Raw genomic sequence first — 27,124 nt, 5'->3', positions numbered from 1 at the left:
TACACTATTTCAGTGTGTTCATAAGATTTACCGTAAGTAAAGCACACGAGTCCTGCTTTGGGAGCTGTTACAGAGCTTATATATCCAAAGTTTAGTCTTTGGCTCTCAAATCCAAGAGCTCCTCCTTGCTCTTGGCACAGGTTTGGGCTTTGGGCCCTGGTTCAGCGCTCAGCTGCCACTACAGCTTTTCTCTCTGTTTGTTAGTCCTTCTGGTCCCTCATTCTGCCCTTGAATCCAGGCTCAGAGTTTGAATTCCTGGCTTGTTGCTGTAGAATTGCAATAATAGCAGGAAACCCAGATTTTGGAAGTAGGGAAGGTTAGGGTTAGACAGATAAGGTGTCAGTGTGAATCAGTGTGTGCCTTGAGTAGAATTCAGAAGTATCTGGCTGCCAGCCCTGTGCTTAGTCAGAGGTCAGTCCCTTTTGTAAGACTTGGATTATGACAATAATTGCCATTTATATTATATTTTTGCCTTGTAAGATCAATCTCAAATTCTCTCTCTCTTTCCCAGAGATGTAAAGCAGAGTTAAGTTACTCACCCGAGTGGCAAAACTGCTGGGTTTGCTCACTGCCAGCATCCAGTAAAATCATTTTATCAGCAGAGAATTTCAGAGAATAAGTGGAAGAACAGCTTGTGTAGAATAGTGAGTCGGGGTTTGGGGCTCTTTAACCAGCTGAGAAACTTGAAGCCTCCTGAAGAAACGATGTGTTGATATTCTGCTCTCAGCTTGCCTCCTCTAATTTGTGTAGCGGTGAGTATTTGATTACGCCGGATTTATTTTCAGAAGTTTCAGGCTGCTCTTATTAATTGTCCCCATTTTGATCGAAGGCGTGTGGCAGAGCTCTGCATTCCAGAGCCGCTGTTTTGCATCCCTAAACAGAGCCGGTGACGCTGAGCCTCCGTGGCTCAGCTCGGAGCCTGATTTCCCTCCTTGCTGCAGCACGAGGCTCTCATTTCCCTGGGATGAGAGCAGTCATTAGAAGAATTACATTTTGTTTGTGAATCAGGATGAATGGTAGTGGAGGCCTTCTTTTGAAAATCAGAACCCAGAGATGCAACTGCAGGAGATAATTATGCAAACGTATGGATGAGGATGGCTCTGTGTTCGTTGACATGATGAGCACTTCAGGCCTGAGGTTTTTTCTCTCTCTCTCTTGAAAACTGGTGCAACTCCTCTGAAAATACTGGAGTTGCAACTGATGAGCATAAGTGATGAGTCAGATCCTTAATCCTCTGTTACGCCCCAGAATTCACAGCATCAGCTCCTGGTTTGAAGGCAGCTTTGCTTAATATGGTGCAAAGTTTTCAGTGGTTCTGAAATATTTATATTGCTGTGAATCATCGAATCACACAATGGTTTGGGTTGCAAAGAACCTTAAAGATCATCTCATTCTAATGGCAGGGATGCCACTCACTATCCCAGGTTGCTCCAAGCCCTGTCCAACCTGGCCTTGGACACTTCCAGGGATGGGGCAGCCACAGATTCTCTGACAAACCTATGGCAGGGCTCCACCACCCTCTGAATTAAAGGAAATTCACTTGTTCAGTGAGAAAAGGCCGAAGCTTGAATTTCAGAAGACTCTGTACTGTTATGCCCTAAATGCCCCAATTCTCTTCCAGCAGTGCCTTAGAGCTGCCCTGGAAGGGTCACAGTCTTTGCCTCTGGGCTTGATGATCCTTGTGGGTCCTTTCCAACTCAGAATAATCTGTGATTCTGGGATTTATTTTGTGATATGTCAGTGCTCTGTTTTTGGAACAGCTGTAGCTCAGTGAAAGCCCTTTCTTTTGAGCATCTTGTAAAAACCAAGATGGAAGCTGCATCCTTTGGGATGGGTAAAGGGTTGGATGGGGCCGTGATCAACGTCATCTCTCAGTGCCATCCCTGCCCATGGCAGATGACCTTTAAGGTCCCTTCCAACCCAAACCAGCCTGAGATGCTGTGTAGAAAAGGAGGGACTGAATGAAACTATGTTTGGTCCTTGGATCTCATAAATATGTGTGGAGAGAGAAACAATCTTGCATAACCTACAACAGGGTTAAAAAATTGAGAGTGGGCAGCTGGAAGTGGAGTTTCTTTGTAGTCACTGGTTCTCGTAGGAAGCATCCGGAGCAGTACTTCATGTGAATTAGGTGGTTGAGTATCAGACTGGGTGATAAACAAATTACATTGCTTTGGAAATAGCAATGCCATCCTTAATGCCCGCTTTTAGTATCGGGAGGACATCCACCTCCACAGCTGTTCGGGCTGCAGTTCTCACCAGTACTGTCTGCACAGACACACAGGAAAAATCTGGCAGGTTAAGGAGTTCAAGCTGTTAGACTGTGATAGTTAAAACTCTGGTTTAGTTAACGAGTTGTAGAAAGTGATTTTTTAGCTGTGTACTGTGGAAGAACCGATATCAGCTGGAAAGCCACAATTTACGTCGTGATTTTGCTCTTCCATTTAAATGGTGAGATGGCATTGAGTGACACCAAGGAGGTGCCTGTGATGTTGCAAAAATTGCTGGTGCTGTAATAAATGAGATGACAAATCCTGGATGTCCCTGTGAGCAGGACAGTGCAGTGCAGGGGGATCCTACCCCGTGCCACATGTCAGAAAAGGGTAAATGTTGGCATCTCTCCCCATCCTGTTCGCCTCAGTTGATGGGACTTGATCAGAATCATTCTTAAACCAATTACCAGACTTAGGATCCTGTTCCGAACACTTTGGCTCTTGCCCACATCCATATTATGCAGATTATATCAAGTATAGGTCTTACATAAAAAAGCACAACTGGTTTTCTAAGTCTTGAGCTTTGCTTATTAGATAAAGCAGTGAATTTTAATGGGAATTGGAGAAGGATCTCTGTAGAAGAGCATCTCCTCAGTGATGCTAGAATGCTTCGTACTCATCTACAGTGAGTAGAAGAGTGGAAAAAATGATTTCTTGTGATCATTAAAGAGTCCAGAGCCATTTTCTCAAGTGTTAGAGGTGTTAAGGCTGGTGTCTGGCCTTATTCCCAAATGGGTAATTGAATTGCTTTGAACTTCTGCGAGTTCAATTGGACATGGACTTAGCTCGTAGCTGTTTTTATGGGATTATTCTGCTGTGTTCCATCACCTAGAAAGTTAAGTGCTGGGTAAATGATTCTTGTATCAGCGTGGGCTTGGGCTGTGAGAGTAGGTGAGAAACCCTTGATGTGTTTTTTCTTACTTTTCTCTATGCAATGCAGGAAAATAAGGGAAGAGAACACTCTGGCCACATAATCCCACTGGAGATCAGGACTGTCAAACTGGGGAGGGAACCCCACATCCAAAGGGTGAAATTCATTAAAAAAAGAGGTTAAATAAGCCTTGGTCGTATGAGCAGGAAAGGCAATGCTGGTGGGAGCAGTTCTGCCCCTGAACAGCCTCCACTCCACAAAGTCCCTTTAGAAGGGGAGGAGTGGTGCTGCATTGGGCTGGTTGGGACCTGCTGGATGTTTTATATCTGTGGGTTTGGGAGGGAAAATAAATTCCTTTTTACTTACCTCCTTAGAGTTCTGCCTTCAGTCTGAGATTCAGGTACCTCAGGTTGCTTTTGGATGAGACATGAAAGATGAGCATGAAGGTTTAATGCTTTAGAATGGTAGACTAGGACCATCTTTTTGGGGGAACTTAGTTTAAGGAATGTAAATAAGTTTGATACTTCAGGCTACTTATTTTTTTCCTGTCAGGACCTAAAGAAACTTTGTTTTAAGGGCAAGATTTAGTTGTTAAAAAATTGGTGACTTCTAGTTTTGAGCTTAATTAGAACTTTGCAGAGGTTTTGCTTGCAAAATTTCAGGGAGAAAAATGCACAGCTCTTCTCCCTTGGTTACTTCTCTTTTTTTGGGTGTCTCCCCAAGGAAATTTGACAGCCCACTGGCACTGGTGAGAGTTTTGCTAACTGATAGCAGATAAAGCATGGGATGTAGAGGATATTTTGCTACACAGGCAGCAAAGTTTGCCTACAGCAGAGTCAGTCCACAGTCCGTGTTCTCAGGAAAAGTATTTTCCATCTTGATTTTCTCCTGTGCCCCCGCAATCATTCTGCTTGTCTCTGTCTTATTTTACTTCTTGCTACTTTTGCAGTTGATTGTATTTCACAAGGAAAAAGAGGGGGAAGCAAATTGAATTACAGGTAGTCAGAGGAGTGCAGGAGGATAAGAGGCTCTTACTGCAGTGTGGGGGGGATGAAGTGGTGGAGAATATCCACTCATTAATGAGGTGAATGAAATTAGGGTGATTCTAAAATGGCTGATTTACTTAACTGCTTTGTAAATTGATCTTTAAACAGGGTAAGTTTATTAAAATATTTTAAGAAGGGAAAATAACTGAAGCCCTGCTCGAGTAACAGTTCGAAATAATGCTTGCTGTAGTTACTCATTAAAAAGTTGTAGATAGTTGGCAATGTTGGAACATGTTCAATAATACCACGTTTTGCAATATTTGTTTTGGGGTTTTAATGGAAAATTCCGAGTTCCTGCAGTTGTTTTCAATACGTAAAGGTCCCTCAGGAGCATTATTTCTAGATCTTATGGTTGTGCAGAAAAGCACGTGAAGATGGGAACAGGAGTTCCAGGTCAAGAAGACCAATGAGATGTGTCAGTGCAATATAAGCTGAGTATATAAGTATAAACAAGGCAGTTTGGACATCTCTGTATGACATTAGTGAGACCAGCAGGGAGATGCTCTAATTTTGGTGTTCTTACCTCTTAAGTGTTGAAAAAATTACCCAGAAGTTGCCTTAAAAGGGTTGGAGGCCTGTAAGAATACTTTGCATGGACAGACAGGCAGATCATTGATTTTAGTTTGGTTTTTTTTTCAAATTGCCCACATTTTTCCAGTGGTTGTGTCAAGCACAGTATCATGGAGTTAATTTGACAGTAGGTTTGCTGCTCTTCCATTACTTCCTGCAAGGCTTCTAAGTCTACTGATGAGCAGGACCCTAGAATACAAGTTGGAAATCACTGAACATCTTATTCCAGGGGCAGAGGGTGGCCTTGCCCAGCAGCCTTTGCATCCCTGTGAATTGAAATTCCTGCACAAGCTCAGCTGTATCAAAGTGGGACAGATTGAGGCTGGAGCTCTTCCCTCGTACGGCCACGAGTGACCAGAGGTCAACCCTTGGCCCTGCATCTGAGAACTCTGCACTTCATTGCTGTAATTCACCAAAGGACACTTACAATTCACCAAATCATTACGTGTAATTCACTAAAGGAGATTAATTTGGCCTGGGCACCCAGATGCAGGAGCTGAGCCCTGGTACTTCAGACAAATTAGGAATGACACCCAAATTTTAAAGGGAATCACTGGCCATGGCTACCAACTGCTGCAGGAGGTGTGAGGGCCCTGGCACAGGTTGCCCAGAGAAGCTGTAGCTGCCCCTCGATCCCTGGAAGTGTCCAAGGCCAGGCTGGATGGGGTTTGGAGCACCCTGGGATATGGAAGATGTCCCTGCCCATGGCAGGGGTGGAACTAAATGATTTTACAGCCCCTTCCAATCCAAACCATTCTGTAATTCCATGAGTTTGTGAAATGAGTTCTGTGTTGCTTGACATTTTTGAAGCCATCTGGAAAGTCTTGTTTTTGTCAGATGGGAGTTTTTTAGTTCACAGGGCTACAAGGACAAAAGTTCTGGGGTTTTGTGTCTGTGATAAATGGAAGATTAAATAATTTAAAGTATGTTTTAGTATTAAATCTTGAAGAGTCTGTAAAGTAGGAATTTTGAGTGGAGGTAATTCTGGTTGAAGGCTCTGGCTCATTAAGTTCTTCAGTTCAAACTAAGAACTTGAGCACATGAAAGTTGGTATTGACAGATGAATGATCCAGGAAATGGTGACATTAGAAATACAAGGTAAGAAATGCCCCAACCAGGTGTTTCCCTGAGAAAAGGTGAGCTGGCATATCCAGTGAAAACCACTTCAAGGCCAGATGTTTAAAGGGATTTTCTATTTGAAAACTGTGCTGCTTGGAGCTGTCTGTGATGAGTCAGTAAGTCCGGGTGACACTTCTCCCGAAGCTGGGAGAGAAGGATGGAGCAGCCCTGCCTCCCCCAGAGGCCAAACCTAGAACACAGCGTCTGTTTCCAAATGCTCCCTGTCAAGCTCTGAAGGTCTCAGGCTGGGATGCCACTTCCAAATCGTGGTTTTTACAATTCCAGTCAGTTGCAGGTTGACTGCTGCATTGCCTGCCGTGCCCTCCTGTGGTTCAACAGTCTGGGTGTTTGTCTTGGAAAATATAAAATGGCCTGGACATTTCCAGTAATCAGTTGTCCAGAGGACAGCACATTCCTGTTGGGCTGAAGCTGTGATGTGGATGTAGAACGTCTGTCTTCTCACACAGGCATTTTCTTGGATGGGAGTCATCCCCTTGCATTGTCCTCCTGCTTCCTTCTCCGACAAAACAATGAAGGGGGCTCAGTAGTTGCTTGATGAGGGCAAAGATGGGACTTTCTTCTCATTTCTGTATTTTCCAGGCTGCAAATGCCATTTCCGTGGATTTGTGCATCCTGGGTTTGTCTTTACAGCTCTGCTCCAGCTCCTCTCCAACAAGCCAGTTCTCAGTGTTGTTCTTCAGCCCCAGCTACGGACTTCGAGTCATCCCATGACTCCTGTTGGGAGCTTCTCTGTGCCAGGGCAAAAATGGACATGAGGAGTCATCCTCAAAGCTTGTGGGGAGGAATAGGCAGCCCTGTCCCTGGAGGGTCTCTCAGCCTGACAGCCATCATCCCTCTCCTGGCTTTCACAGGGTCCTTGGAATTCTTCCTTGACTTTCCCTCAGCTGTGATTTGCTCTGGCTCGTAGGGATTGTACATCAGCTCTGTCATGTCTCCTGGAGTTTGAGTGATCTCTTCACCCTGCTCTCCTGCAGGAATGGTAATAAACCCTTGACTCACGAGAAGATTCCTGAGAAGGATGGAAAATGCCGTATTCTGCTTGCCAAGTTCTGCCTGCCCTCCATCTGCCATCCCTTCTTCTGAAGATCGAGAGTTCTGAAGGAGGAGATCTTGTTGTTTGTGTGACATTTGGATCTGTAGCCAGGAGACTTAGGAAAGAAGAGCGATTAAGGGGAGCATACTGTGATTTTTTTCAGTTCCACTTCTGGGCTTTGCAGCAAATAATGTTCATTGTTGTGGCACCTTGGGAAGTTTAGGAGTTAAAAATGCTTTTGTTGAGCCACCACAGTGATCGAGTTACCTGAGGAGCCAGTTCTTGGAGGGGAAAAGGGTGAAGACTTATTTCTTTAAATGAAAGCTCAGGAGTAATTGGATGTGCTGCACTTTCCTTGTCAGGGCAGGCAATCTGTGACAACATTCCAGGTTCAAAAGTTCCTCACTTCAGAAATCCAACTTCAGTCAAATCAGCTTGGGTCCTACAGGCCACTAGAATTTCCGCTAGGTGTGTTTTTATCTCCTTTTTTTTCAAGGTAGCAACAAAAGTTAGGGCAACTCGAACTCTTTGTAGTTAAGATTTGAAAGAGTTGAGATTGATAAATCTCATGTCATAGCTGGTTAAAACTTGTCCAGAAAAAATCAGATCTGTGGCCAGCACAGAAATCTGAGATTTCTGTCTGGTGGGTACTTAACACTGGGCAAAATTTTGTCTGGAATCAAGTTGCAGCCTTAATTACTGAGCAGCCACAGTCTCTGTAGCAGCGGTTTATCAAAAGCAAAAGGGCACAAACTGCAGGGTTGGTTCAGGTGTAGGGAATGTCAGGAGAGGGCCAAAAGGCTGTTGGAGCACTCCAAGGAAAATAAACCCTTCTGCTGTGCAGTGAGATTGGCACTCATGGCAGGTGTCCGGCTGAGGCAGTTTGAAGGTGGATTTCGGATCTGTCATGTGTGTGTCTTAAAATTGCACCAAAATTATCTTTCAAGCATATAAAGTACTTTCCATGTGCCACGTAGAACTATTGAACTGAAGTATTTTGTGTTTCCCCTCGTTTCCAGCCTGCTGGAAACCATGTCTCACTACACGGACGAGCCAAGATTCACCATAGAGCAGATCGACCTCCTGCAGCGCCTGAGACGCACGGGAATGACCAGGCATGAGATCCTGCACGCCCTGGAGACCTTGGACCGTCTCGACCAAGAGCATAGCGACAAATTCGGGAGAAGGTCTGGCTACGGAGGCGGCTCCTACACCAACAGCACCAACAACGTCCCGGCGTCTTCCTCGACGGCCACGGCTTCCACACAGACCCAGCACTCCGGGATGTCCCCATCCCCGAGCAACAGTTACGACACCTCCCCACAGCCTTGCACTACGAATCAGAACGGGAGGGAGAGTAACGAGAGATTGTCTGCCTTCAACGGGAAGATGTCACCCACCCGCTACCCCCTGGCCAACAGCCTGGCCCAGAGGTCCTACAGCTTCGAGGCTTCCGAGGAGGACTTGGACATCGACGACAAAGTGGAGGAGCTGATGAGGTGAGTGAAAGTCTCTGTCAAAAGTTTGGAGGTGAGAAGTGGCTCAGCAGTAATGGGTGTGTTGGTGGACTGCTCAAATAGGGATTGTAGGGTGGTAAAACGCTGGCACAGGTTGTCCAGGGAGGTGGTGGATGCCCCATCCCTGGAAACATTCAAGGTCTCTGAGCAGCCTGATCTAGTTGAAGATATCCCTACTTATTGCAGTAGTTTTGGACTAATGAACTGAAAGGTCCCTTCCAACCCACACCATTCCATGAGGATTTGAAGATTATCAGGAGAGCAGGAGCTGCTTCAGACAGTTGTTCCTGCCAGTTCCCCAGTGGTCACCATCCTAGAACCTCTCACCTGCCTTGTGGAGGCAGCCCCTGACCCTCTGTGGGTGTCCCACAGTCTGACTGTTGAAATAGTTTTTCCCATGCTGTACCAAACATTGGGATTGATGTTAGAGCACTCATTTTCCACCCTGCTTTTATTCAGGATTATGATCAAGTGTCGATTCACAGGACTCCTCCTCCACTATTTCATACTTGCTGTAATTCCTTCCATATAGAGGGAGAGTAGGGAATCCAGCTTGGATTGGTCAGTGCTTTCCAGTGGGATCTGCAGAGGATGCATGTTGTCTGTTTGTAGTTTGTGGCAGGGATTTGCAGAGTGGAGCAGGAAAATGCAAATAACAAAGAAGAAGCAGAAGTTTTCAGTGAGAGCCAGTTGGGTGGGGTTTTTTTTCAGGCCTGACCTTCCTTTACTTTTAGCAGCTTCCTTTTCAGCATTATGGCAAAGATGAAAGGAGGGGATTATACTCCTGAGGATGAAAGTTGGAGTCAGTGGGCTTTGAGAGCAGAAAGAAATAAGAGGAAAGGCCAAATGTCTCAAAACAGTTATGGTCATGATGTTGGAATTTATTCTTTTTGCCCCTCCAACATTGCAACATTCGTGACGTACCTATGAGAGGGCTGGGGTCCATAAGCTCCAGGATGGAAATGTGTTGGAAGTAGTTTGGAGATTTCAGGGAAAGATGTGGCTTTGGGGGGAGAGGATTAGAGATGAGCAGTGAGAAAAGCCGATCAACTTCATTTGCTGTCGGCTGCAGATGATGGAATCGTGCAGGAAGGGGGTGAGTACAGCAGAGTGCCAAGTTCCCATGGCTGAGGTTTGGGTTCCTGTGCAGTGAGTCTCAGGTAATGCTTTTAGGGCTTATTTAAACTGAAATTACTTTTATTTGCAGGCATATGGAAGATGAGTGTTGGGTACAGAAATATAATGAAGCCACAGCACAGAATTCATTCTGCATTTACATTGGCAAACTTGAGTCTGCCTTCAGTGTGTCTGGGGCAGGAGGGGAGAAGAGGGAGGGAAATATCCCATGAAGCCTAATAAAGGCTGGTTTTAATTGCCTGCCCTTCTCAGGCAGGGAGAGAGGAAGAGGAGGGGAAAGTGTGTGTTCACTGCAGTTGAAATTTGCTGCATATCACTGTACCTGTGCAACCTCCAGTTTATTTGCTCTTTAGCACAGTTTTAGCCCTTTCTGAACTCCCTGTACTGACCTTGTAAAAATCATACAAAGATCTCAGTTCATTCATTCAGTGCAAGTTCTGGACTAAGTAGGGGACTAAAGTAGGGGTGTGGGGACAGAGGCTGCAAAATTTCAGATCTTTTCCTTGGAATGCTGGAGGAGGTTGGTGTATGCATATTCATTTGGGTAACTAACCATGCAGCCCCTGCTATCCTTATTTTTTATTTTTCTGCCTCATTTTTATGAGTGAGGTTTTTATGCTGGTATGAGAGATTTATTCATCCCTGTGTAATGAAACTTTGTACATTCCATATGGCAGTGCTGCACCTAATATGAATTATATGGGACATGAGTCATCCATTCTCCTGTTACGGTGCTTTGATCAAACATGACACTTGGTAAAAGAAGTGTCCAGCGCTGAGGCACTTGGGCTGTTTTAATGCCAGCCTTCCCCACTCCTTGTCCCCTAAAGAGAGGAAATAAAGGCATTTTCCGTCTTCCAGGTGCACTTTGGTCCGTCCCTCTTTTTGTGTGTCCTGTTGTTTCTTTATTTTGGTAGGAGGGACAGCAGTGTGATAAAGGAGGAAATCAAAGCCTTCCTCGCCAACCGGAGAATTTCCCAAGCAGTTGTTGCACAGGTAACAGGTAAGAGCTTGGGGAGTCCTTTCCTCATTTTGGGAATCTCTGTGTCTAAACTGCCTGTCTGAGCACGGTGCAGATGTTGGAATATCACTTGGCTTTCTGCATTGCAGTGCAGATCTGTCAGCTTAGTCATGATAATGTATGCCTTTGATTTAAGACCCATTGTCCTGCACATCATGGAACTTCCCCAGTGAATCACTTTTTCTTTTTTTTATTTCCTTTTTTTTTTTTTCCTGTGGCTTGTGCTGGCAGATTTTATTTTACAGCATTATAATAAAGCCTGAAGTTCTTATCTTAAAATAAGAACAGTTTTCCTTAATTCTTAAATTGTTTGTTGAGTGTGGCAAATAGATGTGTATCTGCATCTCTGGGTATGGAGAGAGAGAGAGATAATGTGTACTTATATATTAAAAAGTATATGAATAGTCAGGAGACACAGCTATAGCTGGTACCACTGCAGCCAGGAGTTGGACTATGAGAGTTGGAAGTTTTGTCCATCCTTTGAACCATGATTAATGAAAATCTGAAGGGAGGTTGAGGGATGAGCAGACCAGCTGGGATTTTACCTGGAAGGAGCAGTGGTTCTGGGTGGCCTCTGCTCTGACAGGTCACATCCAGACAGGTGAACTCACTGCAGTGGTGCCACTTCTTCCCTGGGTGTTTTCCCAGAGCTTTACACAGAGGGTAACAAAGTCCTGCTGCTCCTCCATGGGGGGGTGGGATGTTGTCATTTCTCCCTTCCAGGCACACAGGCCTTGCCTGGAACAGCAGAGCTCGTGGTATGCTCAGAATCCTCTTGACTGGAGAAGCCCTCTAAGACCATTCCCCCAAGGCCACCACTGACCCATGTCCCCAGGTGCCACATCCACACGGCTTTTCAATCCCTCCAGGGATGGGGATTCCACCACTGCCCTGGGCAGCTGTGCCAGGGCTGGACAACCTTTTAATGAAGAAATTGTTCCCAATATCCAAAGTGAACCTGCCCTGGTGCAGCTTGAGGCCGTTTCCACTCATCCTGTCCCTTGTTCCCTGTCAGGGAGTTGTGCAGAGCCACAGGGTCCCCCGAGTCTCCTTTTCTCCAGGCTGAGCCCCTTTCCCAGCTCCCTCAGCCATTCCTGGTGCTCCAGCCCCTTCCCCAGTGCCGTTCCCTTCCCTGGATTCACTCCAGCCCTTCTTGTAGGATGAAGACTTGATCATAAATCCCAGAAAGCTCAATCCCACGTTACACATTTAAAGTTTGTTAATTTTTTAACCCAAACTTGGATAAAGATCTTGAAATAGATAGTTTTTAAGGTTCCCTGATGTCTGGGAATGCCAAATGAGTAGGAGGGAAGTTGTTCTTTAATGATATTTCCAGGATTTGGAATGTCGCAAGAACCCACCTCTCTGGGAGCTCTGGGTTTGCAGACATGGCAGCAGTTGAGGTGAAAAAGCAAAAACTGGTGCTTCAGCCATGGAGACAGGAATTCCTTCCATGTCTCCAGCTCTTCTGTGATCCTGGGCAAAATGACTTGTCCTTCCCTGGTTTCAGTTTCATCTGGAAAACCACAGAGATTAACAATTTGTATAAATGTAAGGGATGTTATTTGCCTTATCAGATGATAGCACTAATACTTTAAAAATTAAAGAATAAGTCTAATCACTTAAATTGTACCTGAACCCTAAAATTTTGGTAGCTGGTGGGTCACTCTCCTACTTTTGTTCATTCCTTGCCTGAGTATAGCCCTGGAAGAACCCAGCTCTGAATTAACCTCTGTGTAGCACCCAGCAAGTCAGGCTAGCTTCCCTTGCAAGAGCAGTACTGCACAGAGGGGAAAATTGCACAAAAAGAGTCTTTCCAAAAGGAGCCAATGTTTGGTTTTTTTTTGGTCCGTGGGACTGCCACATGTGGGGTCAATGAATCAGAATCACCACACCAGATCCAAGTGTATCAGTGAAAGGAATGGATCTAATTATAATTAACTGGGTGTCTTGGTGCATGTGTTTGATAACCCTGCAAAGGCAAGACCAGTCCCTTCACACCTGATCCTTTCACTCCTTCCATCCTGAGCCTGTTCTCTTGGATTTCAGTTGGCATTAAGTTGGCATTTAGCCTTTGGGAGCTCTCATTGTTTCCTCCTGTGAGTAAATGACGCCAGCCATCCACTTCAGGCATGGTTGACTGAATTTCACACCCTTCCCACGGAACCCTCCTGCGTAACACGAGGGGGATCCACAGTGTGCTCACAGAGGCACCAGAGAAATACTGCAGGGTGTCACTTGAGGCAGTCAGTGGGACAGAACGAGGGCTGAGCTGAAGGCACTGTGGTATTATCTTGTTCTCAAGCCAAATCCATGGGAAACCAGTAGATCTTTGCATCTTTGTCATCCTTCCTGTGTTTGGTGGGGGCTGATTCATTTTACATAAACCCCCGGCGTTGTGTAGCATGTGCCCCTGCTAAGTCCATAGTTAGGGCTTATCTGAGAGAAATAGTAAATCTCAAAGAGATGTTTGGAGGCACTGGACTAAAGATTGTGCTCAGCTATAGCAGGGAGACACATCAGCTTCCTCTCAGGAGCAGGGAGTGGTGAGGAGTGACTGAAATAGCTCAGGACAGAGATCTGGAGCAGAGTGTCCCAGGGCTCTCCCTTCCAGAGCTGTCTCAGGCCTGATGAGTGCTGGCTGACTTGAGTATTCTTAGGTATCTCCAATGTCCCTTTCAGCTGGGGAAGAGACTCCCAAGGAATGCCTGGGAACCACTTCTGGTTCAGTAAAAAACCAATTTGTATAGTTTGGTGCCCAATGGCATCAGCTCAGGATTTACAGGCTTAGTCTTACTGATAAAAGATTTTCTGTAAAAAGTTACTTATACAAGAGAAAATTAGAAAAATTAGCTTTTAGTCTACATCCCTTCTGCCCTGGGAAGAGGCAAGAAAGAAATGAAAAATTTATGGCTGGCTCTGTCCAGGAGGGTGGCTTGGCTTGGCTGCCTCTGTTGGCAACTTTTCCTTTCAACCTCTACCAATTGTCTTTAGTATTCTAAAAAATTCTGTGTTTCCCCAGTCCTTATTACCTTATTTATCCCCATTCTGTAACTTGCCATGTTCTGCCCTTGATCAGAAACCTCTACTGCAACTGTGACCCCTTGAAACCTCCTTTTTACCTTATTTTGCTAATTCTTCAAACTACACTTCCATTCAGAAACATTTCTCCTTTTCCCCGTCTTAATTCTAACACTGCAAAGCACTCACAGAATCCACATTCCTACACCAGCCACAGTTCTACAGAGCAGCTCTGCATCAGTAAACAGCTTTTCCTCTTGTTTTTCCTGCTGTAGCACAAGGGAAGTGATGGAGAGGGAGGATGCAGGAGAGGGGAGCACAGAGCTGAAGGTTAAAGTCAGCTGTTGCAGTAGAAAAGTGTTGAGGCTCTCTTAATCCTTGTAAAATTACCAGAAACTTTAACAGTCATTTAGATAATGAATCTGACAGGAAAAATTAAACCTGGAAGATACCCTACAGGGCTGCCTGGTGTATGGAGAGGACAGGGCAGGTTGGAAAATAGTAACAGGGGTATTAAATTGAATTTAATAATGAATAAAAATTTCCCTTGAAAATAAGGGAATGATTGATAAGAAGCAAAAATTTAGCATAACACTTACTAGTGCTGGTCCTAAAAACAGGAGCTGCTTTTTATAGAAACTTTTTTAATGGTGTCTGTAATAAGATAAACAAGAAGCACTTGGGTTGGGCTCTGTATAAATAATCTCCTACTGATAAGAAAAATGACAGTATAAACAGGAGCTAATAATAGTTCCTGCGAAATTTCCTGCCTTGGTGTTTGGAGCTCCTTTTAACATCCCTGCAGTCTGCTCAGGGGTGGGCGTTCAGCCGCACGTGGGGCAGGTGAGCTGCCAAATTTTTATCAAACATAATTTGGAGTCGCGTGCTGCAGTTGGCTTGAATTGCCACGAGAATCGTACCTGGGCACGAGGTTGTGGTCAGAAGGCAAAGGATGAAGAGAGCAATGTAAACTTTTCTCAGAGATGCTGTTTGAGCTTCCAAAGTTAGATGGAGGGTGCGGGAAGTGTTTTCAGGAGCTGATGTCTTTCTGTTCTACAGTAAAGGAGAGAGGGAGGAGAGCACTGGGATGAGCCCTCTGCAGATGAGCTAAAGTGGTTTGATGGATGATGCCTCTGCGAGGTTTGGAAATATTACCTTTGCTGTTTTTTACACATAGGGAGTGAAGGAGTAGAAAAACCCAGCCCTTATTCTCCTGAGGTTACAGAGCAGAAGTTTGGATTCAGTTTTCTCAATTCTCAATAATGTAAAAACCAAACCACCATTTTAAAAAACCCAAACCCCATGAGCAGTAAAATGCAGAAGTCATTTTTCTGGTTGTTTTTAAATGCACATAGAGCGTTCCAGGGTGCAGTTCTGGTAACCTTCCCAATTATTCTGCTTGTACAACCCAGCCCTGTCCTGCTGTCTCTGCCTTAATTGATAGGAGATCTCCAGGACTTGGCTTTAGATTGTGCTAAACACACGTGCAGTGGAGGGCAGCCTTGGAGCACTGCTGGAACAAAGAGAATCCCCAAACGTTTGGAACCCACACACAGGGATCCTGAGCAAACGCCAATACACAGTGAAACTTAACTAGTTCCATTGTGAAGGGAATTCAGAAAACTCCTGAGTTACTGATTATCTGAAATGGCATGAAACTGCATTCTGAGAAACATTTTCCTTCCTGTTTTTTTGTTTTTTTTTTTTGTTATACTCATCACAACACAGAGGAAGATCTGTTTTTCTGTGATTTTGATCTTTGCAGGTTTTCTGTAAACAAGCTTTGCTAATCTCCTAAATTGATAGATGTCCTTTGCAAGCACTTGTTCTCTGAATCTGGGACTTTGCTTACAAAGTGAAGAATTAAAACACAGTCAGTTACTTTCTTCTCCAGGTCTGACATATTCCAGGTGCTTCTGAAAACCTCTCCTGAAAGAAACATTAAAGACATGCAAAGCAGAGCTGCTGAACAAATCTATCTGTGAAGGTGAAAGCCAGTTCCCAAAGACTTGATGAATAGCAGAGTTGAGGGTTATGAGCAGATTTGAGCTGCACATAGCAGTGGCCTGCTCTTGATGATGTATTTTGCCATTTATTTTATGTATTTGGAAGGGAAACTCTCTCCTCGAATCAGTTGTGTAGGAGACAGCAGGGCCAGCCAGGGAAGTGAGCACAGACTGTTGCCTCTGTTTTGTTTATCTCTGGGAAGTGTGACCTGCTGTGGGAAGGAGTGTTGTGTGACACAAGGAGTCAGCAGCTGAACTGCAACAATCCTTTGTGGATACCACTTCTCTTCATTTTTTTCTGTGAGAAAACTGGTGGTGTCTGTAACCAGGTGTGTTCCTGGCCCTGCTAATGCTGAGCCCGGAGCACCACAGCCCTCCGTGAGGTTCCTGCTTCATCTGGAGAGTGAATTTCCTCAGCACAGCTGGATTTTCACTACCCCAGAGAACTTATTTCATTAATCTGCTTCTGGCAGCAGGATGATTTCTTTTTTCCTGCCACTGCAATTCCGTAAGGCTGGGTGATTAGAGACAACGTGACAGGAGGGTCCTGGTGGCCACTGTCCTGTGAGTCAGCTGTGTGAAACCCACTTGGGGGGGGTTTGCGTTTTGTATTAAAAGGAGTGAAGGATGGGTTTGGATCCCACTGCACTGGGATCTTGGAGATCCTGGAGAGTTCTTCTGAAAGTCTTTGCATGTGACCTGGGGTTGGTCGAGCTGTTGGGATATAGTTTTGGGGCCTCTAAACCTTGCTGAGGTGCAGATAAATTTTATGCCTTAAAAACATCTTGCAGAAGCAGCTTTATGAGCTGTGAGGACTTGCAGTGAGTCAGAGGCCCAGCTACTGTGGTTAAATGGCAGCCACAAAAGGATCCCAACGCAGATCCAGCTCTGTTTGGGAGAACTTTGATGCAGTTCAGGACATTGGGACAGTGCATAATTTGTGGAAAGAAGCTTTTTATGATGAAGATGGTAAAATACTGGCAGAGGTTGGTCAGATGGGGTGGCTGCCCCATCCCTGGAAACATTCAAGGTCAGGTTGAGCAGAAGTCTAAAAAACATGATCCAGTTGAAGATGTCCCGGCTCATTGCAGGGAGGGTTGGACTAGATGACCTTTAAAGGTCTTTTCCAACTCAGATTTTTCTATGATTCCCTGAAAGTGGACATGGCAAGACCCAGCTTGAGTCTTTTGGCTCCTGCTGCTGTGCCTTGCCTCGAGCAGATTGTCTGGAGTGGTCACATCTGTGCCACGTGTGACAGTGTCAGGCAACCTCTTGAGCAGAATTTGTGTTTTCCACTCATGGCAGACATTTAATCTCTCTTTATAGTTTTTATCCATCAGTGCTTTGTGCTTGTATCTTAGGTTGTTATCCAAACACTCAACACACTCTAATTCCGTGCAATAAGTGTAAGTGGACCGTAGTAAACAAGTAAATGACTGGAGCTGTTACCCAGTGATTAATTAATGGGAGCAGGGCAGCCAGAAGCAGTGAGACACAAACCTTTGTGTCCCACAGCAGAGGACAAGAATTGGCTTTTATAAATCATAATAATAGGTCAAGAGCTGCAAATTTTCAAAACTTGGTGTTTCACTGGTGATCAGGCATACAGATGTGGCAGGATTTCAACTACACTGGAGCCTTGTTTTGGGCCAGAGAGTGTTACCAACTTAGACTGCCTTCTTTTGGTACTAACATGTGTGCTTCCACAGCTCCTTGATGTAAACTTGGCAGGGTCTCAGGACTGTGGTTGGTTGAATAATTCCACTTCCCCAGTAGTATAAACTCAGTTTTAGATCCCACTGTGGGCCCTGGGGGTAGGCAGCTCTTGGCTGCCCCAGCTGTTCCTGAACTCTGTCAGTTGAGGGCAAGGCAATCTCTGGGAATGGGTTTTGGGAAAATCAGGGTCTGTTGGTGGGCACGGCTCTGTTGAACAGCAGTGAGCTCCTATATCCGAAACAAAACACACCCATCCCTTTCCCCCAGGACAATTAAAACTTCATAGCCTCCAGAATTCTGTTTGAGGAAGAACAATTAAGAGTATAAACCCTGTGATTTTAAAAATCTGGTTGGAATAAACCCGCCTGAATATGGTACTTGAGGGTCAAGTTGAGACGTTCTGAACTTAACTACCTTCAACACACAACAAAAAGCATAATAAACCCCCACATTAGAAGTGGTAAAACTACAGGGGGCTGTTTCTCCTGAGTTACATATGATTATGAGAGCTTATAAAACCTCGATGCATCTCTAGAGGGGGGAGGCAGTTTGGGTTCTGTGTGCAAGCCAGCCTCTACCTGCCTGGGTGATATCACCGGGCAGGTGGTGGCACAGGTGGTGTCGGCAGTTTATTGGTACTTGGAGCACCTCCTAAAACTTCACTGCTCAGGGGAGTTTGGATGTTGTTAACCTGTTCTGATGGCTGAAGGGCCTTGTGGAAAGCACGGGGAGTTCTGAAGTACTTCTTCAGTTACTCAGCCAACTCTGCCTTTTTTGTGTTTTCCGATGAACCTGTGGCTCACCTCTTCGTGCACTTCTAAGCCTCTTGTTTTATTCGGTTCCTCTGCTGATCACTTCTTCCCCTTCCTGCATTGATCCTTCATTCCCTGTCACGCTTTGGAAATAACTGAATTAACTTCTAGGATTTTTTTGCTCTTTTTACTGTTTTCTTAGAAGTCTTGCTTTAAAAACATTTGAAAAATCTTTTGTCCCTAATCATGCCTGAGTACCTCGAGCTTGGTTCCTGCTTTGCTGACAGACAGCTGCCCCTTCTGGTTTGTTTTCTGGCTGTTGTTACAGCTGCTGACAGTTGGTTTGCTCCATTTCTGGGCTCATTTGATCTATATCATACAAACTGGTTTCTGTCTTTATCTCCCTTCTTATTCAAGCATTGATTAGGATTTCCTAACAATCATTATTTATATATAATAGTGGGGAAGGGACTTGTTCCCATTTCACAGATGAAGAAGTTTAGGGATCACGGAAGTTGTGGACAATTCAAGTCAGTGATAGCTTTGGCTTCCCAGTTTTTACCCTCTTTGCCTGGGGGTTGATGGTGCAGATTCCAGGGTGTGCATTGAGTGAGGTTGAGCATAACCCCAGGGCGAAATTCAGGCAGCTGGGGATGGGGCAGGGAAGCTTCAACTCTGCTTTTTCTGGGATTGAAGCATCACAACTTCCTGGGCTTTGTAAGACACCACCTTTTATCAGTAGATAAACCACTTTAAAATGTTTGGTAAAGAAGAACTTTTCTCTTTCTCTTTGTTTTTGTTCTGTTCTGGTTTTTCACAGGTATCAGTCAGAGCCGGATCTCCCATTGGCTGTTGCAGCAGGGGTCGGACCTGAGTGAACAAAAGAAAAGGGCATTTTACAGATGGTACCAGCTTGAGAAGACAAATCCTGGTAAACAAATGCAGCCCAAACATCTCCTGCTGTTTATTTATGGAATGGAAGCCTTTTGTCACTGTTGTTTATTAGCACTGATAATTCACTTGTAGGTCTGGGGTACTCCAGAGGATCTCCCTCTGACCAGGTTAATTTTTAGGAGGGTAGGAACAAATCTGCTTTTTGCTTTGCAGCAAATGATGCAGAGCTGCCTCATCCAGAGCTGCCTCATCCATGGCTGTCTGTCCAGCTCCTCAGCCACAGATCCCTGCCCTCCCACCACTCACTAAATCTGGGATCAGAAGCAGCCAGTGAAGCTGTAGTGAGTTAATGTGAAATAGAAGCTGAGGTTCTTCAGAATGAACAAACAGAAACCATTAATAATGACTGTGTGATACAAAGTTGCAGCAAAAACCCCACACAGTTTGGCAGAGAGGATCTTCAGAGGGGTTTGGGTTGGATCTCAAGCTCCTGGATGGGATGTTGATAGTTCCAGTGATAAACTGGAGATGTGTCTTTCAAATCCCACCTGCTTCTCCAAATCTCAAAATAGATCTTGAATACAAACACAGAAGTAAAGCTCCTCATTATCTTTAACTAACCAGCAATCTTCAAAATCACAGTTGAATTAATTTCCTTGCATTGTTCTTCTCCATAGATTTTGTTTGACCATAGTTTTTATTTTTCCCTTTTAACAGTTTTATTGTAAAGATCAAAATATTTACCTTTAATTTCCTTTAAACAATGGCTTTATTAAATTAACTGTGTAATTGTTTTAAGGAATTTAAAACTCAGGCTCTCTAATGTGAACTTGGCTTCAATATCCAGAATTCTATTAAGAAAAATTCCAGTAGAAACAGAGCCTCAAAACTTCTGCTCTGTGTGGAAGCTGAAAATCAAGAGGCTCCAGCTGACGGTTGGCCTGAGAATAATTCAGATTTAAGATGGGCGGGTTCAGAGGGAGAGCTGAGCCTGTTTTTTCTGTTAAGCATCTTAAGATGTTGATGCTTCTTTTTCTGAAAGTTGTTTTAAAGAATAAAAGTGCCAGGAAGCCTTGATTTTTGCACTGACTGGAATTGTGGTACTGAGGGTCAGCAGAATTTGTAGGTACAACATCCAGTGTCAGCCCTTGGAAAGGCTCAGGTTTTATCCTACAAAGTAACTCCCAGACATTTCCCTTTGATGGAAGGTGTTGCCTCCAAAGTACTGGAGAATGTAGAGCGTTTTTGGAAGATGTAAAAACCACCAAAACCCTCTCCAGATGAAACCTGTTGTGTGGATTTTTCCCAGCCTTGCATTCTTTATTTCCAGTATCACATGAAGCTGTTTAGGAAATAGTATTTTCTGCTGGTAACAGAACCCTTGTTCAACTTAGCTCTAAAATCTTTACTTCTTCCTCTTTACCTTCTTTTTTCCCCATATCCATGAGCTCCCATCTCCTTTGTCCTTTTGCTCTTGAGAGGTGTCTAAGGCAGGAAGACTTTCCACAGTGAAGGTTGTGGCTGAAATTGAAATGAATCGACGTTAACTCTGCTTTGCTTTAGACGTAGAAAAACTCCTTGAAGAGTGGTTGTCTGAGTGTAACCTTATTCCCAAAAAGAGATCTTAAGCAGTGTTTTCAAGGAGTGTAAAAGGCAAATAGTTTCCTCTGCCTAAGCCAAGGGACTGTTTGGATGCACTTAAATTCCTTTTAGAACCAGATAGCGTTTGATTTCTTTTTAGAGGCTGAGATAGAGGGAGGAACCTTCAGTTTTCCTGTTGCTGTTGGGAAAAATCTACCTGAGGAAAATGGGGCTGTTATTTATTTATTCATTGTAGGATAATCCACTGCTTTGAATTATTGCCATCTATTCTATTGCAGGTCCAACCAGGTAGCCAAGAATAATTAACGTGGCTATGAACAATTGTGTAAAGGGAGGTACCAGCCTTGTCCAGAGAATCCTGGATTTAAATCCCTGTTACAAAACCAACCTGGAGCTGAAGTTTTGGATACTGCTGACAGTATCCTATGATTAGGAGACAGAGTAGCTGTTCTGCTGTCCTCCTTAGAGCCAGAAAATGAGGAAATCAGTGGAGCTTTGTCCCTTGTTCCCAGAGAAGCGATGCCACCTCTGTACTCTCTCTAGGGTGGGAAAGATTGTCCTCCTTGGAAGAATCTTGAGAGATGAAATGACTGCCGTGGGTTTTTTTCTAGTTGCTCGCTTACTAAGAGGTGGCATTTGGCTTTCTGTTCTCATACATCCCATTTTTCCAATTCCAGCTTCTGGGAGGGAAATCTCAATCCTTTGAGTGGTAGAGTCAGCTCTCTGTGCAGAAGGACCTGCAGGTTTGAGTTATCAGTGGGCAAAGTGAGGCTTTTGGGAACTATTAGTTCCCCAATTTCTATAATTCCTTATCTTGAAAAACTGGATCTTCACAATAAATCCATTTTTTGTCTGAATTTAAGTAGTAGTGGAAAGAAAACTTAAAATTGAAACCATTTTGAAGAGCTAGGAGAGCAGATATAATGGTTTATAAACTGTGAAGGGGGAATAGTTTGTATGGAAAGGACTGGAGATCTCGTGGCAGACCTTCCCTTGGCTCCTCCAGTTTGTAGAATTCACCTCTTATCTCCCTTTCCCATCTCCTGGATACAGGTGAGACCCTTCCCTGTGGGTGACATCCCTGCCTTGCCTTCAGGTCCTCACAGCAGGGCTTGTATTTTACTGTGCTTATACAGGCAAATGATGACTTAAAAATACATGAAAAGAGATTTTATTTTTCTTTTTTTAAATGTGCTGTGTAATGCTTTAAATCATCCACAAGCAGTGCTGCATCTGCCAGCCAAAGGACTTGGTGCTGGGGAACTTTAGGGCAGTTTTAGGGCATTGCTGGTGTTCAGATGCTGGTCCTACATGGCAGAGACTCAGCAATTCCATCCCTTCCATTCTTTCCCAGCTGGATTTGAGCTCCTGAATATGCTGTTTGTTGTTTGCCTGGCTTTGATTGCTGGTTTGCATGGGCAGTTTCTGCGTTTCTCCTATCCTTGGTGGTGGGTGTTCAGACAGCACCAGCCTGGAACGTTGCAAAGGAGACATGAAGTCTCATGGAACAGGAAAAAAAACCACCCACTTGTCCTACTGTATGCAATAATCTTGCTCAAAAAAATGTCTTAATCAACGTTTTCTTGGTAGGAGTGATGTCAGAGTTAATAGCAATGCTGTGAATTCCACTGTACTACTGATTGTAAATTTTTCTGGAAGGAGTTGCCAGTTAGGGTCAAAGGCAGCTTTTTGTTGGAGGGAAGAAGTCAATGCTAAATGCTGGTGTTTAAAAGGTCTTTAATCCAATTAATAGGGATGCTTTTCATTTAGATGGAGCTTTTTTCACACAGGCACCACTTGTCTGTCCTGTGTTTTGTGGACGACTGAGAGCTATTTTGGCAATAGGTAAATCCTGCAATGTTCTGATTTTTTTTTTTTCAGAGCCCATAGGTTTTAAATAAATAGTAATTTTTTTTTTTTCTTTTTTTACATTGGTAGTTGTTAACCTGATTAGTTTCCCTGGCACTGGGTCTTGGGCAATGTGGGAAGTTTGTTATGGAATAACTTCAGCTTGTCTCTTGCCTCTGCGTAGTGCAAACTGAAGTTGGCACCTTGAAATGATGTGTTAAAGTTACAGATGGATACAGACTGCTTCCATTTAGGCTGGGTATTTATTTCTGCCACACTTCTCTAATAGGAAGGCAGCTGTGGTCACCTTGGAGAGAACCATGGGCTCTTCCTCCTTGAACAAAAGAGAATGAAAGGGAGTTGTTATTATCAAGATGTAGCATCTCTTTTGTTATTTTCATAGCGGTTCTTGTTTAGCTGTGAAAGAAAAGCCAACCAAAAATCAGGGGCTGGCTGTCCCACGAGGTTTGCACTGGGAAGGGATGGTTGGTGGGTGATGTGATGATGATGGTGATGTGATGTGCTGTTCCACAGAGCTGCAGAGCAAACAGTCCCTGCTCTGCTCCTTTTCAAGCCATGGGCTCTGTAGGGAACCTTGTGCTGCTGCTGATTTCAATCCAGCCCAGCTCGCTCTGACCGAGAGGTGTTTATTGTGTGATCTGGGGTCAGCCTGGCTAAAAATACAGTGAGGCATCTGTTCTTATCGGGATAATGTACAATAGGTACTTGCTGCAAATGAAAACTTGCCAGGAAATGGTTTTTTGGAGCTGGGAGATGGCCTGAGGCTTTCTGTGACCATTCCACGGCAGGGCCTGCCTGAGCCCTGGGATGAGGAGTAGCAAGTGCATGGGATGCTCTTAGAGCAACTCCCTTCCTTCAGGATGGTGCCTGGGATGTGCAGGCCTTGGCCAGGAGCAATTTTGAACGTAGAGAGAGCTGCATTCCAGCTGGAGAGCACCACTCCTGCCTCCTCACCCCCAAACCCACCCACAGCATCCTCAGTCACACAAAAAATTCACAGAGAAAACCCAGTGCTGTAGGAAAAGGTGCTGAGCACTGCCAGGGAGTGAGAGATGTCTCCTTTCATTTCTGTGAGTGAAAGGAGTTCTTCCCAGGCGGCTCACCTCTACACCCCTCAGAGGTGTCTTGCTGTTTGATGCAGACACTGAAAACCTCATACTGTGTTTTCTCCACTCTGTCTGCTCAGGAGAGAAGTTTCACTTCTCCTTAGAAGCTGTTTGAGGGGTTTATAAAAAGAATCTGAACTGGTGTCTAGGATGTAACTTGCTAAGTTATAAAGACGTGGAGCTGGGTGGCAAGAAGACTGTGGTGGAATGTTGGAAGAGCAGAATAAATGGGATCCCCAGGTGCTCACTGAAAAGAGGAGGATGAGGAAAAGCTCCATAGGTTCCTTATCAAATGTGTGTATCATAAATGGTAAATTTGGTTCAAAGTCGTCTCATTCCACCCCCCCAGCCACGGGCAGGGACACCTCCCACTATCCCAGGCTGCTCCAAGCCCTGTCCAACCTGGCCTTGGACACTTCCAGGGATCCAGGGGCAGCTACAGCTTCTCTGGGCACCCTGTGCCAGGGCCTCCTCACCCTCACAGGGAAGAATTCCTTCCCAATATCCCATCCATCCCTGCCCTCTAGCAGGGGGAAGCCATTCCCTGTGTCGTGTCCTTCCGTCCCTTGTTCCAAGTCCCTCTCCAGCTCTCCTGGATCCCCTTTAGGCACTGGAAGGGCATCCCCTGTGCCCTTTTTTCCACACTTCCATCCAAGCCTATTTTGGGCCTCTTTATGCATTCAGATGCTCCTCTCTTGCTGTGCGGGGGTACTTGCTTGTAATTCTCAGCATATTCCTCTCTTATCTGCTGCTGATATTGATGTTACCCCATAGAAAAGAGAAATGGGTAAATTGATCTAGGAAGGCTACTAAAACAAAAAAAAAGTGTATTATATTCAGTACGTGAACATACCTGTAGCAGCAGCAGAAAATTTATGCTTTCAGTGCAGAATTTTTTTCAACCTTTGTCTGAAAAATCTCGGGCAAATTTAATGGAAGGACTCTGCATCTCTTACCTTGATGTGAGGCATCACTGATACTCCTGTACTCCCCCTGTGAAATCAAATCTTCAGGTAGGGAAAGCGTATTGCTAACACAATTCTGGGAAAGCTAATTTTTTTTTCCTGTTCTCCCCTGTCTCTTTTTAAAATGATAATTTTTTTTTTTTTTTTAAGTTTTTAAGTGTATTTAAAGCCTGGCAACTTGATAGCCACCCAGCCCCCTAAACTGTGCAAGTAGCAGAAAGACCAGATAAGGAGCTTTCCTTGAAACGGCCTCCCAGTAAATTGGCACTATAGGAAATATTTCATGTTTCAATGGAACCAAGTAATCTGTGTAGGCTCGTTAGCTGGGAATTAGGAAGAGGCACCGTGCCTTGTGTGTGCAAGGCAGAGATTGTGGGCTTCACTTCCTACTGACTCCTCCTGGGTAACATTCCTAAATTATTTTGGGCTCCACTACCTCACACAGATGCAAGCCCCTGGCAGGAAGGAAAAGACTCCGTGTGCATTTCTGGAGAGGAACACGGCCAAGTGCCTGAATAGCTCATTTCTTGCTTTTTAGCTGTAGGAATTTGTTTATTGGTTAAACTCTTAGGTTCCCTTGACCCTTTCACTCCGTTGTGGAGAAGCAGTGTTGTTTCACTAACACGGTGTGTTTTGATGATTAAATCCCAACCATTCTGATCAGGCCTGAGCACCCAAAGGGGTTTGCTGTCACAGCCCTGCTCTTGAGTGTTCCCAACACCAGAGCAGGGCTGCTGCTTCTCCTGGATCTGTCCAAGCTGCCTCAGTGCAGGAATTCCACTGGAGCTCAGGATGCTTGTGAGTGATTTATCTTTTCATACAACCTTTTTTCCTAAATTTTTTTTCTTTTTTTTTTTTTGCACACTAGAACAGCTCTCTCTTCCCTACGGGGGAAGTCACTGAGCACAAAGCTGTCCTTCAGAACATACCCTGGTTTCTGTCCTCGTGTCCTATCCCAGGTTCCCATCCTCACCAAGGGATGTAGGAAAGATCGATCTCCCTGAGTGTCTTGATTTATCTTGATTTATTAACTGAGAGGCTGTTGTGGAAAGGATCAGGGGTAAGTTTCAAAGGGGCCTTTCCTGAGGGCATCTTGCCAAATCCTGTTTCGTGCCTGATGCTTTCCAGCTCAGACTCACAGAAAGGAGAAATATATCCGTAGAAGGGGAGCAGGAGAGGAAGGTTGTGATGTTAATCGGCTTTCAGTGGCTTTTTCAGGCACCCTGGCACTCGTGAGCCCATGTTTGCCCAGGCCACAGGGTGTTCCTATTGGTGAAGCTGCTTCAGGTATTTCCTCAGCTCTTTGGACATGTTGAAATACCTTTGGTATAAATTCCCATTTTGCTTCCTGAGACTGCTGTGTAATTAAATAGAAACTGCTGTTTCCTATTTTGTGACAGCTGAGGTGGCAGCACAACCCAAATAAATCCCAGCTGGGGCACAGCTCACCCTTTCTGTGTGATCCTTTTCCTCTTGATGAAGACAGGACATTTTCCTAAGTGCCCATCAGCTCCTTAGATTTCCATGGTCATCCCCTTCCGCCTTGGAGGTTGGGAACTGGGAATTTAGCTGGCTTTGTGTATCTTCAAGGTATCCGTGATAACGCTTTCTTTTTTTTCCAGTTTGAATGGTTTCATCACCTGTCTTGTCTTTTTTTTCACGAGCAGGAGTGAGAGGATGGGCCTGACTTTTAACCCCCTGGGAAACACAGTGTTTATTATCTTTAGGGGCTACACTAAGCATGAGACCCGCTCCCATCCCAATAGAAGAGCCAGAATGGAGACAGACGCCTCCCCCAGTCACAGCTACCTCTGGGACCTTCAGACTACGGCGAGGCAGTCGGTTCACGTGGAGAAAGGAGTGCCTGGCTGTTATGGAAAGGTACGTGGTGGCTCCTCGAGAGGGTTTGGAGATGGGAGTTCTAAAGCCAAGACAAGGGTTCTTTTCCCTGCTCTGGTGAACCCCAGTGTTGTTTTCATGGATGTGTTGTAGCCTCCTGCCAGCCTGTAAGAGTTTTAATTCATGATGATGGAGTAGGAGGAGCTGTTTTGCCTCTTGTGTTGTTTAAAAAGTTGTAACACTGCTCTGGACAGTATCTCTTTGTTTTTGTATGCCCCAGGACATCGTGTCCTTAGCTCAGTCTGAGAGTGTTAGTGTTCAGCTCTTCCCTTTGCTTTTGCAGAAACTTCTCCACTTATCCTGATCCAGGCTCTCTTGGGGGGTCCTGCAAGCTCTTTACATTCTGCATTTCTCCTTTCCCACTTCCCTGCCTTGTCCTCCTGATGCCTCGTGGTGTTTTAAAGTGGATACTGCCATTTTGGCAGTACCGTAATTGTTTGGGATGCAGAACTTTGCCTAACAAGCAGTAGATTCCTGGTCCAAAAAGGCTCTTAGAACCCTTTTACAGGAGCTGGGAGCAGCACAGAGCAAAGTGGATCTTTCAAATCCAGATGCAGAGTGGCAGGTGATCATTAGAGCTCCCAGCTCTCCTCTCTGAGCCTGGGCAGGCTTTGCCTTTCTCTCTGCTTACAGGAATGTCTCTTTTGTGGATAATGTTCTACAAGAGAAAAGGGCTGGAGAAGGTG

General features: G+C 44.8%; 1 protein-coding gene across 10 annotated transcripts in view; it reads left to right on the top strand.

Annotated features, from left to right (window-relative positions):
• Positions 1-27,124, top strand: part of HMBOX1 (homeobox containing 1) — a 108,691-nt gene that overhangs the window by 50,159 nt on the left and 31,408 nt on the right. For 9 of the 10 annotated variants that reach the window (XM_039568203.1, XM_039568200.1, XM_039568202.1 and 6 more), the window contains 4 exons: positions 7,953-8,432; positions 10,505-10,590; positions 18,924-19,034; positions 26,267-26,420. In XM_039568203.1, coding sequence (XP_039424137.1) covers positions 7,953-8,432; positions 10,505-10,590; positions 18,924-19,034; positions 26,267-26,420 — 831 coding nt within the window. The remainder of the gene's footprint in view (positions 1-7,952; positions 8,433-10,504; positions 10,591-18,923; positions 19,035-26,266; positions 26,421-27,124) is intronic. The other variant, XM_039568205.1, reaches the window with a different exon arrangement.

Source organism: Corvus cornix, chromosome 3 (assembly GCF_000738735.6).
Source record: "Corvus cornix cornix isolate S_Up_H32 chromosome 3, ASM73873v5, whole genome shotgun sequence".
Classification (NCBI taxonomy): domain Eukaryota; kingdom Metazoa; phylum Chordata; class Aves; order Passeriformes; family Corvidae; genus Corvus; species Corvus cornix.
This window is presented reverse-complemented; position numbering and strand designations above follow the sequence as displayed.